The sequence below is a fragment of the Aplidium turbinatum genome, chromosome 3 (assembly GCF_918807975.1).
Source record: "Aplidium turbinatum chromosome 3, kaAplTurb1.1, whole genome shotgun sequence".
NCBI lineage: Eukaryota > Metazoa > Chordata > Ascidiacea > Aplousobranchia > Polyclinidae > Aplidium > Aplidium turbinatum.
The window spans coordinates 28,994,881-29,011,230 of NC_137474.1; the positions used below are offsets into that span (position 1 = coordinate 28,994,881).

The 16,350-nt window shown below is 38.5% G+C and overlaps 1 protein-coding gene across 2 annotated transcripts in view; it reads left to right on the forward strand.

Moving 5' to 3' along the window:
• The first annotated feature begins 2,389 nt into the window (after window positions 1–2,389).
• Window positions 2,390–16,350, forward strand: part of LOC145767289 (alkylglycerol monooxygenase-like) — a 37,028-nt gene continuing 23,067 nt past the window's right edge. The window contains exons 1-3 of one of the 2 annotated variants that reach the window (XM_082579080.1): window positions 2,390–2,538; window positions 6,887–7,087; window positions 13,829–13,956. In XM_082579080.1, the coding sequence (XP_082435206.1) occupies window positions 6,929–7,087; window positions 13,829–13,956 (287 nt within the window). In that variant the 5' untranslated portion in view covers window positions 2,390–2,538; window positions 6,887–6,928. Of the gene's footprint in view, window positions 2,539–6,886; window positions 7,088–13,828; window positions 13,957–16,350 lie in introns of those variants that run through there. The other variant, XM_082579081.1, reaches the window with a different exon arrangement.

Here is a 16,350-nt window from a genome sequence, read left to right on the forward strand (position 1 = left end):
GTTCGGCACAGTAGGGCAGGCGTTCCCCATCAATCTTGATGTTTATCTCACGCTGTGTCTCCCGGTTGTTAAGGTGGAAGGCCGCCGACACTGTCTTTGACTTGCTGAGCTGTAGCTTCCATTTCTGGAGGTATGCTGATAGTGTTTGCATGTCTTGGCTGAGGTTCCTCTCCACTGACTGCCAGTTTCCTGCTGAGTGCAGGAGTGCCAGGTCGTCTGCGTAAGCATATTTTCTGGAGATGGTGGGGAGCAAGTCGTAGGTGTATATGTTGAACAGGAGGAGCCAAGACTGAGCCCTGTGGGACGCCGTTTTTAAGTCGGCGTAGTCTGCTTCGACGACCGCTACCGGTTGTGAGGGTAAAACTGCGGTTTTGCACAAGTTCCATCATCATAATGGACCATGTGTCTGTCAGGGAGCAGACGGAGTAACTTGCAGGTAAGGCCGCTATGCCATACGGTGTCATAGGCAGCCGTGAGATCAACAAACACGGCGCCAGCCTTCTTCTTAGCCGAGAAGCTGTCCTCAATGTCTTGGGTCATAAGTGTGACCTGATCTACGGTTGATCGTCCGTGTCGGAAACCAGCTTGTTCACGGGGGAGTTGCGGATCTATTATTGGTTCGATACGGCGTAGATGAGTCTCTCGAGGATCTTGAAGGGGATGCAGAGCAGTGAGATTAGACGGTAACTCTTCGGGTCCCTTGGGGGCTTCTTCGGCTTAGGGACTGCAACCACAAGGGCTCTTCTCCAGATTTTGGGAATTCTCAGGTGGCGCAAACAGCTGAAAAGGAAGTCTTTTAACCAGGACTTTAAGGAGGCAGCAGCATGGAGTATCAACTCCAGGCATAGGTGGTCAGGGCCCGGGGCTTTACCTGGCTTTATGTGCTGGAGGGCGGCGGAAAATTCTTCCGGAGTGAACTCACCCGAGATGTTGTCCCCGTCTGGGGTTGTTTCCCTCCAGAGGTCCGTCATTTCTTGCAAGACGGATCTATCTGATTCACGGTCTCTCGATTTGTATTTCCCGTTCTCCACAAGTTGTGAGGCGATGGAATTTGCTGAAACGGGACATTGTTGACGAGAGGCACGTGATCTGCCAGTTAGGTTGTTCAGTATACTCCATGCTATGCGGCTGGAGTGCGTGAAGTCGATTGATTCAACGGCTTCTGTCCAGCGCTCCTTCCTCTTTAACTCCAGCCTTGCCAGCAGAGCTGTGGCTGAGCTGTTGGTGTCATTGCCCTGAGGGGCGTGGAGGAAGTCGGAGTAGAGGGTTTCGCACTCCTTATCCCAGCCCGGTATGTAGGTCTTTCGTCGGCCGCGGGAGATGGATTGTTTTGCCGCTGATGTTATTGCATCACAAAAGTCCTGGTAGGCTTCTTCCACGTTGTTGGTGTGAGGGGATGGGAGATACTGTGTGGCTTCATTGGTGAGGAGGCTATAGTAGCCTACTCCCAGTTAGCCATTCTGAAGTTCCATCGATTAACAGGCTTGCTCGGGACAGACATTATGAGCGTTGGAGCCGTGATAATCGAGGGTCGATGTTGGGACCTGGGGAACTTCTCTAGCACAGTACGTCTGTCCGGTTGGCAATTATCGGGGTCATCACTTGCGAAAGCCAGATCGGGGTTTGTACCAGTGTTGCAGCGTCCGGAGAAGAAGCTCGCTGCACCCTTGGAATCGTGCAGTAGGGTGAGGTTGTTATTGGCTGACCATGAGGCCAGGCTTTCTCCGTCGGTGTTGGTGGTGTTGTAGCCCCAGTCAACGTGGTGGCAATTAAAATCGCCAGCATAGAGGCTGGGTTGGGGGAACATTGGGATGGCTGTTGGTGTTAAGCGTGAGGGTGGTGGCTTATAGACATTGATGATGTGATAGCCTGATATGTCTATGCATAACCACTCTATCTCCGATTGGGCACTGGACTGGTATATTGGCGTCCAGCTCAGTTGCTCATGGACAAACGTGGCGAGGCCGTGTTTCCTGCTGATGGTTGCGCTTGCGAGTGTGAAGTTGGGTAATACCAACTTACCCACAGATGTGCAGTGGGTCTCCTGGAGGAGAATAACGAGGGCCTGATGTTTTGTGGCCAGATACTCGATGATGCTGAGCTTGCTGGCCGTAATGCCCTCGGTGTTCAGCTGCAGTACGGTGGTCGTCGGTACTTTTCGACAGAGGAGCTGCCGCGCCCTAAGAAGGGCGTTTCCCTATCCACCCTGGGCTGAACCTGGGCCTGGTTTGCTCGAGTGTGACAAGCTTCGCTTTGCATATCTTTTTTCTTAAAGATATGGTACTGACGAGAGGGACCACGAGAAGGTGCTTGTTCTTCCTCCCCATAAAATCACTGAACCGTGCAAACTGCATTTTGCTCAAAACTCAAAAGCTCAACATCTTGTTGCCTTGGCCTAAACAACAAAGTAGGCTACACGGAACGTCAAAGCTCAGAAAGTTTATTTTGAAGCGCAAAAACATCAATGGACACGGATGTACAGCATGCAACAAGTTGATTTAATGATTTCTTTCAAGTTCAGCAAATGATTCCTGCGAGGTACCGTAGCCAGCAGCGATCAAACTATGTTAATGACAAGTTGGAGTTTAAATGCTAACCAGTTTATGTGAACGTTTACGATAAGCTAGTGAAAATAGGGTAGCCTATGTTGTAAATGTCATAGCCTCCCTGCAACATCGTCAGAGATTGCCATTCAATTTCAGGGGTTCTCAGGTATCATGATGGATTGTCAGGAGTTCTTTTTGCAATACTCAACAATGCTTGAAAAAGTTTATGTATAAGTACTATAATGTCCCAGCAATCTCTTCAAATGTGTGGCTTTTCCTGGAAACACCCAAACAACCCTTGGTTCAACATTTTTTTCAAAGTTTCCAATAGTCGCTGGAAGTGCACTACAATACCTGAATCATCATTCATCGCAATATTCAACAGTGCATGGAAAACCATAATATTTATGAAAATATCAAACAGATTTTCAAACTAACTGAAAAAGAAAAATGTCTCACAATCCCTAAAAACATGTAATAAAACTTGACTGTGGTTGTTTTAAGATAAAATGTCATCGTAATTCTTCAAAATCTCTCATTATCTTTGTTATCACCTAACAACCTTTAAAAATATTTAGCAAAATGCCTAAGAACATATAGATATATCTGGAAATTTCTAAAAAAAAATGACAATCTCTGAAAATGTCTGGCACACTCGGTAAGCTAAAAACCAGTGGCGGCTCGTGGTACGGTATTTATAACAGGGGTTGCTGCAATTGGAGGTATACGTAAAAGATCGAGCGTCAAAGGCGCGATGCCAAGCTAGGAGGTCTGGAGGCATGCCCCCCCCCAATAAAATTTACCTTATTTTAGTAGTATTTCCTGCATTCTGAAGCTATTTGAGCACTTAAATTCCTAATGTTCAACAAGTTTAAATAGGCTGTTTTAGCATGTGACCTTTGGCCTTACCTTATTATCGTAAGTTAGCAATGAACCTAGGTTAAATTGTTAACTTTATTTTTAATTGAGTAACAACAATAATGATAACCTAGTTATCTTTTTGTGCAGAAAGCAAAGCACATTAGTCTAACCATGTTGCAGCGTCAGTCGCAGCCACCTAATATCGTGCATGACAATGATGAAGTATACTTGCAACAGTAGCTAGCCAGACTAGCAAATCTGTAAAATTTGCAGTTTGGAATTGTGGGATTCTAAAGCAACCTCAGCCAAAATATGACAATTTCAATTTCTCTTTGTTCTACGTTTATAAGATCGCAACTGCAGAGCTTGCAGTTCCAGGCTTCCAAATATAAAACTTAAAAAATCATAATACTTTTTAAAATCCAGAAATTATGAAACTTCTAGTCGGTAGGATCTATAGCAGGGGTTCCTAACCTTTTTACGATCTCGTACCACTTGGACGCTCTGTACTGCCAAGCGTACCACTTTTTGCAGAACAACTAATTTGATCAGGGTTGAGAAAAACCCGGGTTTTTTTAAAAAAGCTCAACCCGCCCGGGTTTTTTTTAAAAAACCCGGGTTTTTTTGGGTTTTATTGTTTTTTTTTAAAAAAGATGCAAAAAAGTAGATTCATGCTTATTTCACCTCAAAACTACTTTTTACGAGTGAAGTGCCTATCACTCACAGTACATGCTTGCATAACTCAATAAAATAATGCACTAGGGCTGTTGTTGCTTGAATATTGCATCATCCATTAGTTTCAAGATCAAGTTGGATGTTGCATCATCCACTGATTTCTATACCAAGTTGATGCTACTGTGGTAGAAATCACATTATTGCATCATTTGTTTAGATTTGAAGGCAAGGAGCATTTATGCCATCATGTTTAAATATTTTTTATCATTTATATATATATTATATATAGTAATGGATGAGCAATTGAGTGATTGCGTGGCCAATTAGGCAAATGCTCTGAAACAGCCATGCGTTAGAATCCAGAATCTGTAATTGGTAAATAGCCTCCTAAATTGCATTTCACATCATATATACAGACTACAGTAGAGTAGTACTTTCACCAATTTAACTATAAGGCCTTCTTGCATAAATGAGTTTTAGTGTAGTATACACAAAGTGACATTACTTGATTTTTGTGTACTGTGCAATATCCACTACGTTTTCAGTTTATTCTTGGAAATTACTTCACAATCACATCCTTAAGTCCTAATTTAAAGTTTGTTGTAAGTGCCTTGTTGTGTTTTTGTAAATTTTTTTAATTTTCCAATAAAAACTGGACAAATATGATGCTCTGGGTTTTTTTATGGGTTTTTTTGGGTTTTTTTAAGTGGGTTTTATTAAAAAAACCCACCCGGGTTTTTTTGGGTCGGGTAGAATACCAACAACCCTGAATTTGATCGAATCTATTTTATTCCGAAGAATAATATTGGCCTACTAAAATAACGCTAAAGCACCACAACTAAATTTAATAAGATTTCTGTTTACTGTCCACCTGTTTTTTTTTCTCGGTCATTTATCGGTCATTGACCGATTTTTTAGCAAAATGTCCGAAAAAAATATAGTCAATTTGGTCAAAATGTCCGAAAAAATATATTTTATAGTCAATTGACTATATATGACCAAAAGTGACTAAAAATGACCGAAATAAATAAAAAATGACCGAATTTTTTCAAGTCATTTCGGACAAATGACCGAAAAGTCTCAGCGAAAAAACCCCAGCTGTCCACCAATTGGTCGATGTGCGGTGTAAATTTGCCAACAGAGCATCGAAAGTCATTTCCGGGCGCATCTAGTCGGTTTCGATTTTTTTGACTTGAGTAGCTGTGGAACAACATGGGAAGCTAGCATTGAATTTGAAGAGGCCATACTGAGCCAAAAGTTTACTGGAGAACATTCCTTGTAACCGTTCTTGAACATTTTATTCCGATCTATTTTTAGCTTACAACTAGCATTATTCAATGCTATTTGTAGCTTAAGCTGTAAAACAGTAGATGATGTCTTTCAAGAGCAATCATTTGACATAATTAACGCAAACTGTCCTGCAGCGTTGTAGGCTATGGCTTTTCAAAGCAACTGTGCTCCTTGTTGACAATTGACATGACCTGTATTTTGAAGATCGTAATGATACGAAACAACAGGAATAATTACGCACCGTAACAACAGGGAACAGTTACTTAACAATAAGAATAGGCTTCGGGAATTTTTTTTTGTAAACAAAGCCAGATAAACAAAATATGAAGTTCTGAAAAGAAACGTAAGCTACCCGCATACCACCTGAAAAACCTTCGCGTACCACAGGTTGGGAACCCCTGATCTATAGAGAAAATGACAAAAAAAACATAAATTTAATAAAAAAATAAAATGTTGAAATGTGCAGGGGGTTCTGCAGTTTCTATGGACGAGCCGTCAATGCTAAAAACAGTAATGGCAAAGTCTGTCACTCGAAGAGCTCATAACCCTGCAAGAATAGCCACTGCAATTATAATGTCATGTTTCAGTTTGTGTCCATTATAACAACATACAATGTACTGCGATCTCAGATGCAGCACAACAAGAAGCAAAAAGAAATTTATAGTCTTGGTATCATGCCTGAAAATACCTAATGATATGTATCGAGGTGCAGATGAAATTGGTTGATGATATCAGCCATTTGTTTGACCTTTTGATACGATTATCCGAATGACTTGTTTAATTAATTTGCTCAATAAAGAGGTTTATTGTAATTAGGTGTTGTTAGGATTGTGCGTGTGCTAACTCGATTGCATTGGGCTTCACAACTGTGGTTTAATTCTACAACTGTTTGCAAGTCTAATTACACTCAGACTAGTTTGTTAGTGCTTTGTACGAATATGCAACAGAGTGCTTTGTCAGCGATTGGTTGTACGATCAAACATTACTGGTAAATGTTTGTCATGTGAGTGAAATTGAACTAAAAAAACTACGGAAATGATATTCTTGAGGGTTCAAAGGAAGAATGGCCTCCTTCATCCCCAGACCTGAACCCCCTAGACTTTGGCATGTGGTCTTACCTGGTTTTAGACTAAACACCACTAGAGCAAGGTTTCGACTAAACACCACCAAAGCTTGGAAGTGCTGAAGGCTAATATGAAAAAAGAATGAGCCAAAACACTTCAAAGAGTTATTCGTGACTCTTGCAGGTCCTTTTTGAAGCGTCTCTGACTTGTTATCGACGCAGATGGTGGACACATTGAGTAAAACTTATTTTTCCTAAATATTTATTTACTCGACAATAATATTATATATATATACGGTATGTGTATATTGCTCAAAAATTGTCTACCATTTGTTTAATACAGTTGTTTGAAGTTATAACGTTAATTATTGATGACCCTGTACCTGTATTTGTGAGTTTTACAGAAAAAATATTTGATACAAATGCGTACTGAAATTCATTTATATTGCAGATTGTTTTTCACAGTTCAATAGTCTTTCATTTTCAATATGAAATGGCGCTCAACTTTTCTGAAAGTCAAAGTGAATTGAAACTACATTCCAATGCAATAAGGCCAACATTTTCTGAATCTTTTAGAGTGCTATTTTACGCCATTTCACCAAAGGAAACTTTCTTTAAAGATGTAACCTTGGTCCCAGACTACACATCAGCTGTAAGTGTTCTTATTATTAAGTTTTATTAAGTTTTATGTTATGTTCTTGAACTTGAAGTTTCTCTCTAAAACTAAATACCAATTGAATACTGAAAAGTGTTGATGTTCATCTGGATAATTGTCGTTTCTAGCACTAGTTGCAAAGTTCCTCTGATGAAAGTAAAAGCAAAGACAAACAAGTTGATTTACTGCTTTACTGACATTTCAAGCACCATTACAAAGCGCATCCTCAAAGCAAATAACATGCAAAGTAAAATTTAAATAGTTGTATAGATCACTGTATAACGGCACCATACTGCAGTGCTATTAAAGGCAAGAGACAAAAAGTGAAACACACATTATTTTAAAGGTTGACCAAAAGATGTATGAGCGGTTATATACTTTCTAGTTTAGATAGCATACAACTTTTAACATTACACATGAAATTGAAGCAGTTGAGACAAGCAGAAGATCTACTGGTAATAGATGAAGTTGAATTAGGAGATCGTTTTCAACTGTGTTCAATAAGGCATGAAGTAGGCGCATCAAGACAATAAAGATTTATAAGCTTTGGGCAGCATATTTACGTTGTTCTGCTTGAGTACATTGCATTGTTTTAAGGCGATGTTGATGAAGCAACTTTTTTGCAGTGATGCCTTGATAGTAATTTGTTTCGTTTTTCAAAATTTTTGTTTCTGACCAGATAATTCTGTAATCTTTTAGCATGTGCGAACAGAAAGCTAACGTCATCTTCCATATTTTTGACAGTTAGCTAGTGAGATTAAGTCAAGCTCTGCAGATTGCATAGGCACACATGATGGTGCCATGCTAGGTTTTATTTTATCATTCATTGACCGATTTTTTAGCAAAACGTCAGAAAAAAATGCGTTTTCTTTGCATTGCTTGAATATATAACTATAATATATAATCTACATTTGTCGTTTATAGAAAAAATGCGCCCTGGTCATTGTTTTTGTGATCATGATCAATTACATGCTTTGAAGCAGCTGTAGTCACTAGTCAGGAAATGTTACAGTATAATTATGGTGTATCAGTTGGTATTGAGTTTGTGGGACCTGTATGAAGGTTTACTGACCTCACCTTAAACACAACTTATATACTTAATACGGTACGTTTTGTTCATTGATGCAACACACATGCGCAACTAATATGTCACATTGTCACACGAGTCACACGCATTGAACAGCATTGTTGGTTTCAGAATTATTCCTCTGCAAATTGAGTTACACATACTCTTATTTCAGATTTGCAAAAACAAGAATTTATTGTTAGGACTCAACTATTTGAAAATGCCCATCTTAAGCCTCTTGGCTTTCTTTTTGTCTAGTTTTGTATATATGCGTTCTGTATAATATCATGTTTAGGGATGTGAATTGTTTTTTGCGCTGTTTTTTTTTATTATAAGCTGTATATATAATACATTTTTATAAAAGTAGAAAAAATAATCCTTTCTTTGCCAAACAATCTGTCTAAAATTTCAATGCTGAAACTAAATATATATATATATACGGTATGTAGCCTAATTATGCTCCTTTGTTAATTTGTTCCAATCCAATAATAAACTTAACAAGTAAAAATAATAATAATAATGATATAAATAATTATTAATAGCTAGCATTGTTTACTACGGAATATATACTTGGTAAGGCTCCAATCTTTTCCAATCTTTCCTTTAAATAATAATAAACTTAATAATAAACAATAACTTAAACTGGATCTCAAACCTCAATCGTCATAGGCTACTGTGTGATGTGCAGTCTGACCATAGAAAGAGCTCAACACCTGCTCTCCTGGGCCACATCGAAACGGCTTTTGCCTGAGAATGGGTTTCTTTTATGTCCGGTTTTCTTTCTCCATCCTATTTTTATTATTATGACTGCTCATCCATATCAATATTGGAACTGGCAAATTGAATCCACAACACTTTTCAGTAGGCTGTCATTCATTACTACATGTGTGCTTCTCTCTGTTTTTGTTTTATTTTTGGCTATTTGTTTTTTTGGTTTTGTGGCCGACTGGCCGTGCTAACGTCTGACATATCTAGCTTACTACATGATTTTCCATTCAGGCACGTTTTAAACCTTTCAAGGTTTTGCCACCTTTTCCCATTCATTAACGTGCTGGTAGGTCTACTGTATATCGATTTTTGTAGTTAGTATTATCTTTTTCGTCCTGGACGCGTTAATGACGAAAAATACACTGATTGATTGTTTTGAAATAATCAAGACATCGATAAGTTAACCTGTAGCATTTGACTATATATATGATATACAGTGCAGATTCACCAATTAAATTTTCGCTTATTTTCGCTTAATTTTTCCAAGAACATTCGCTTATCATGAATGACAGGTAGAACTATTTACTTCATACTTTCGCTCTGCAATGCGTAACTGCCAAGTTTTCGTTTTGCTCAACTTTCTTTTAATATATATAATTATAATTTGAAATACTTCCTGAGTGTTCTTCCAAATGCTAAGTTTCGGTGTCATGAATTATAAAAAAATTTGGCAAATGTTCAAATCGGTACACGTTTCCAAATACCTGACGTCAAGTTTTAATTTCACAAGTTTTCTTCCTAACCATTCCAATTTACAAAAATCCTTAACTGGTATTCCTCTTCTGTTGCTGAGTTCATAATACAATAATGCATTGAAGGAAATAAACAAACTAGCCTAATAAAGGAAGTTGAGACCAACAACAAAGGAGGTTGACTGTTAATATGGTCACCACTGGGACAGCATTTCCAAGGATTCATCATTCAAACAGTCTTCATCATTTGTAGCACTTGAACTGGATGGTCCATTGGTACCACTTGCTGAACATGTGGCCACACTTCTGAGTTCTGACTGATAGATTTCAGTCAAAGCGACAGAGTGATAGGTTATTCAGTACCGGTAGCTGCAATTATGCAGTTTTTTTTTTTGCTGTTTTTTCAATACAAAAACGGTTATTTGAACAAATGTTTGGAAATACAGTACAGTAGTATGAAAAACAAAAAAGACATAGAAAAAAGAACAATAAAAAAACATAAAAAAATGTTTTTTAATATTTGATTCAGGCCTCTAAGCTCCTTCATTTTTTTCGGTGACCAACAGTGGCGTATATTCAGGGTGTTCAAGGTGTGCACTGCACACCCCAAGAAATCCAGAAAAAAAGAAAATTTCCATCGGTTGTCGATGTTCTTTACTTTCATGATATTCTAACATCTTGCTGCATGCTGATTGCTTTCTTTTCAATTGCAAAACTCGTCCCCTTCTAATTTTAATACTCCAACGTTTGAGGTCATTGCCTTTAATTTTTTTCGGTCATTACCTTTAAGCTGGGTGTGCACTGACAGCTTGGCGAGTGCTATTTAAAATAAACAATTAAGAAAAATGACGTCACAAGGCAGGGAAAACAGCAATGGTTTTAGGTCAGCCAGGCTGTGCACTCGCTGATCTGCATACCTTGGCGCGTCATTGGGGGAATCCCAGGCAATAGCAAGTTTTAGCTTGTTGGATTAGAGTTTGAGGTGATCAGCGTTGGAAAAAAATTTTGCTAGAACTGAAGCAAAAGCAAGCTTTCTACGACGATGTAATTCAAAAATTTATTGCACAAACAAGAAGAATCGAATTATGCTATAGATGAATTTTCCTTCTGTAGTCGAGGTGTTAAACATTTTCGTTTTTACTAAGTAGTACGGCAGATAAAAGTACAGCCGACCAACATAGCAATCGACTTTTTTTTCTTGTTTATTATCGAGTTGCTTTGCTATTGTTTTTTGTTTTAACTTTCACCTGTTTGTTTTTAATTTGCTTGTACATTTCTCAAGGTGTTGCGACCGTGCCTAATCCTTGCATGAAGTAAATCATTTCCATCTCGAGCACGCTTTAACTTTCGCGTTTTTTCAGACTCCTGCTGTGTTATGGCAAGTAATATTGTTCGTTTTGATGGTCGGAAATAAAAAGTGAACTGAAGTATGTGACTTTAGAAATGCAACTTAATGTTTGATATTATTAAGTCTTTCATTCAATGCGCTGTCAAATAAAATCTATTTTGTATTCTTCTCCATTCCGACAACATTATTTTTGTCAGTTCTGTTCATGTTCAGAATTTGTGCTGAAAATGCTCTCTGAACGCACCAAATTCAATGTTAATTTTAAAAATTTTCTGGGGGAGGCCCCCCAGACCCCCCGCTGTTGCTTTGCCGTCACTGAACACCCTGTCAAAGTGGTCACGGTACGCCACTGGTGACCAAGCATGACCTACCAGAAACTTCTTCCCGACGGCCAAATTCTTGTGTCCAGAAGCCAAAATAAAAAATCTGCTAATAATTCTAGTTTTAAAAACATGTTAATTAGTATGGTGTTTTTATGTTCACTCAGGTTAGAACAAGGCCCTGAAATATATTTTCCAAGTAGGTGTAGAGCTATTGCTTTTGGTCGATGCTCAGACTTTTCGCGCAACTTTGATCAGAAATGTTTCTCATCAGCATGTGCTAGACTTTGCCTTGTTTGTAAAAAAAAGTTTCGAAATCATGTACAAAAAGGAACTTTTACTGACTAGGTATAGGTTGTAACTGAGAAAAACATGTACAAAAGCCATTCGATTTGTTCAAAGAACCCAATTTATTGGCCTAACAGTTCGTATTTACGTTGATTCAACGTCTGAATACGTGGAATCACTCAGTTGGCCTATCGTTTTTCTTTACATTGATTTCACGTCTGAACAGGATGATTCAATGTAAAAAAAACTGTTTTGCTGACTGGCGCGGCGCGCTTGTAAATGCAATGGTCATTTCGCCGATCAATTGCAACAGCGTTTCATGTTTAACAATAGAGGTTAATGAGATAAAGTCTCAGCAAAAAGTGTCAACGAAAAAAAGACAGTTGCCAAATAGGGTTTGACATAATCAAGTAACTTAAAACCTAAGTGGCAGTTTAGAATGCGAATTGTTTAGAAACAGAAGGCATCTTTTGATTTACAGAAGGCGTCGTTGGATTTTCAAAAAATCTCCGAAAAGGGCTTTCTCCGAAAAAGGCTGTCTCCGAATCGGACTCTCCGAAACGGACCATTCCGCTCTTGTGAAGACGATCGTTTTATCGATAACCTTTTTTGATTGATTTTAAAAACCCGTCTTGCTGCTGCTTCTGTTTATTTAGAGACATTCTAGCGATCATTTAGGACGACAGTTTCCCTGTCAGTATCCAGTAATAAGTATTTATACACCACTCTGTTGCAATCAAGTAAGTTAAAACCTAAGTGGCAGTTTAGAATGCGAATTGTTTAGAAACAGAAGGCGTCTTTTGATTTACAGAAGGCGTTGTTGGATTTTCAAAAAATCTCCGAAAAGGGCTTTCTCCGAAAAAGGATGTCTCCGAATCGGACTCTCCGAAACGGGCCATTCCGCTCTTGTGAAGACGATCGTTTTATCGATAACCTTTTTTGATTGACTTTAAAAACCCGTCTTGCTGCTGCTTCTGTTTATTTAGAGACATTCTAGCGATCATTTAGGAAGACAGTTTCCCTGTCAGTATCCAGTAATAAGTATTCCAGTAATAAGTATTTACGCTGACCTAATTCTGCGTCACTCTTTGATACTAGATATTTTTGACAGCTAATCCACTATCATTCTATTGCAAAATTAAATAATTAGCTAGAAGAAACTGGCGGCCAAATTGGCCGACTGAGGAGGTAACACCGGCAGTCATTCAAGCACTACTTAGCGGCCATGGCCGCCGGCTGCTTTAAGGCTTGTAATCGCTTGGCACAACGATTCTATAACGCGAAAACCACGGAATAAGTGATCGTAGTTGCTTTTGTAATAAGGAAATTTGGATTGTTGTTTTCAATTGTGTTTATTGCGTCGTTACACGACTGTCATTAACGCACTGATTTATTTGCAAGCAATCTGCTCCAGTATACTTCAGGGTCGGTTAATTAAGCCATCAACCATTGCAGAGTTATTCTGTTGTAGAAAATCTTCTACAAACACGACTACACAATACTGTAGTGTGATTTTGTGCAAAATCTACATGCAAAAAATATGTCCGGTTGAGATATTAAATGTCCGCTGAAAGGGCCAGTCCGGTAGGACATGCTTGACCGCCGGAAAAAAGTACAAATTTCGAGGCCTACAAGTGTTTCAGCTCAGATAATATCTATTATAATCATTGATAGATTTCATAATGCTGTAAAACATGCCACACGCTGTAAAACGTGCATTTTCAACGGAGCTGGAACCGGAGCTCTTCATGAAATTCAAGTGGAGCTGGAGCCAGTTGTTTGAAAAATAGCTCCGGCTCCGATGTATTTCATAAGATGCTACTACTATTGGCTGAATTCACATAATTTAACAGCAACCCTTTACAAAATTAAGAAATTATTTGCATAATCAGACGTTGAATTAACGAATATGTTTTGAAACGCTGTTCCGCATGACATTTTGATGAAAGTACCTTAAATTTCATAAAGTTGTGCCATTGTTTAGTAACAGTTGACTGCAGGCAATTTTAAGCTTAACTTTAAGAAATTAAATTGTTATGTCGTTATTATTTTAATGAAAGCGCTTTTCGGAGCCTGGAGCTGGAGTCGGAGCAGTGGTATCAATAAGCTCAGGAGCTGGAGCTAATTTATGATAAAAGAGAGCTCCGGAACTGGAGCAACTTAACATTTATGACTGCTCCAAAGCCCTGCCTAAAACCATAATGTGTCAATTTAAGAATGCGTATACATTTCATCTAAGGCTTGCTTTTAATTCAGGCTGCTGCATCTTTCTTCACATTGATTGCTCTGGAATTCGCTATAGCGACTTGGAAGGGCCACCGTACTTTACGAGTCAATGATGGACTTACCAGCTTGCATGCTGGCGTATGCTCACGACTAATCCGGTCAGTTTTGCACAACTTCTTTTAGGAAAAATGTTCATAGATTGTGCTTTGTGATACCTGGAATTGCGTTTGGTCAGCATTCCTGTATGATAATTAGTTTGTTTTTATGTTATAAAGTTGTGCGCATCCAGTGTATTGGCTGCCCGCATTATTTGCACATTCCCATTCATGTCATTGTTCTTTCATCGTATTATTAGTTCATGTGCTTAGCCTAGTTTCAATAAATCAAAACACCACTCTGGCTTGTGGAATAAAATACTAATTAATTGCAATTAGAACTTGTTGCAATATGTTTCTGATCATTATGTCCCCTTGCATGATATTGAATACATCAAATGCAGTTTTACTATTCACTAAAAATCTTAACAGGCTGTTTCACCTTTATTGTGATCATCAGAAGGTTCTTATTCATTTAGATTTTAGATCAGTGATATCAACCATTGGCCATATGCGGCTCAACCATTCTTCCTGCGGCCCTCATTGATGCAGCAAAAATCATTATTTGTGCTAGAAGAACTGCCCAAATGGAAAAAAATACATGGTTGTCACATAACTTACATATATGATATACTAGCAAAGAAAATGCCTTATAATAACGTTTCTAAAATATCTTTGTTTAGTCACTGAAGATGTGTAAGGTAATAAAAACAAATCGTAACATCAAAAGTAAATTGAATTCGTGCAAATACGCTTGTTCATCACAAGTTTAAGCATTTTCTTGCTTATATTGATGCTGATTGTGTGTTCACTGCCTTTGTGTGGTTAAGCCATGCCTTGTTGATGGATCATTCGAAAGTACACTACGCTTATTTGCGACATGATTAATGAATTTAAAAGTCGCATTGACGGTTGTTACAGACGGTTGTTCGCCTGGTCAAACGTCATGTAGAAACCGTTCGGGTCTACTGAATATTACGTCATGGAAATTCCTAAAACATGAGCCAAAATTGCACCATCGTGCGTAAGACTCGTGTCAGACCGGTTTAAACCTGTTTCAGTTTGAGACCTGTTTGGACATGAAATATTGCGTCACGAACTGCTCTCGTGCCTTTGAGTTATCACAAATTTTTCTGATTCATTCTCGAAGTTGTTTGTTGGAAGTCGGTCGCACATTTAATTGGTTTATTTGGTGCTTGCTAGCTGGACAAATTCTCCGTCTTTTATCCAAGTAATCTGTATCGTAGTGACAGTTTTGAGGTGTAAGGCGTTGCACCAGCCATTTCGATAGCCGCGGGCTAATTTTACAGAAATACACTGTTTGAAAAGAAGTTCAAGTGTGTGTTTCTTCGGTCATTATATACAGACGAACGGATTCGGGAACTTTATGTTAAAATTTTCCCACGAAGAGATTATGGTTTACCGCTGTGACCATAAAAAATAAAAGACGAGTTCTTGTTAGCTGGTAGGCCAAGAAGCACTAGAAGCACACATAAAAAATAAAAGACGAGTTCTTGTCAGTTGGTAGGTCAAGAAGAAATTAAAGCAAGAAAAATAAAAAACGAATTTGTTAGCTGGTAGGCCAAGAAGCACTTGAAGGCATAAAAATAAACGACGTGTTTGTTGTCAGCTAGTGCAGAAGAACTAATTAGAAGTACAAGAAATAATAAAAGAAGATTTGTTGGTTGGTAGTCTACACTCTTACAGAAGCAAAGAAAAGTAAAGACATTTCTTCTCAGTTTGGTACAGAAGAAAAATAACTTTGACAATCATTGGCAAGAAAGAAGATTAAAAGACAATCCATCTGTGCTTGTAGATTCAAGTGGAAGAATCCAAGCAAGTTTGTGGACTTTAGGACTTCATACTCGTACAGCTACGGTATCGTGCATTTAAATTCTTTTTTGTATTTTTACTGTCTTTGCAGTTAAGTTTTTTATAACTACTGTAGCCTAATAATTTGTGTGTTTGTGTAACTTAATTTTTTTAATTGTTAAATTTAGCCCCAACATTTAATATGTCTACACTCGGTGGCGACAAGGACTCGACCGCCGTAGACTCGACTGAGTTTAAGCCTGATGATGTTCTTTGCGGTCGGGCAGACCATTCTGGGGAGGGACGCAATAACGATGAGGCTAAGTCAGTTCGAGAGGCCCGGCATCTTAGACGGGATATTTTGACTCAAATTGGGGAACTTTCTGTAGCCCTAGGTTCTTTGAGTGATAAGCAGGAACTGTTAATTTTTCGATCTAACTTATCTACTTTAGAAGAGGAATTACGGCATTTCCATGCTCTTTTGACTACAATCTTTAACTCTGCAATCTTGGCAGAACTTCGTGATAGGGTAGATCCCGAATTTAACTCGTTAAAAAATAACTTTGAACAAAAAGAAAGTGAGTTCTCAGATATGTTGGATGCTGACATACATCCTGAGGATAGCGCCTCAAATGTAAGCACTAG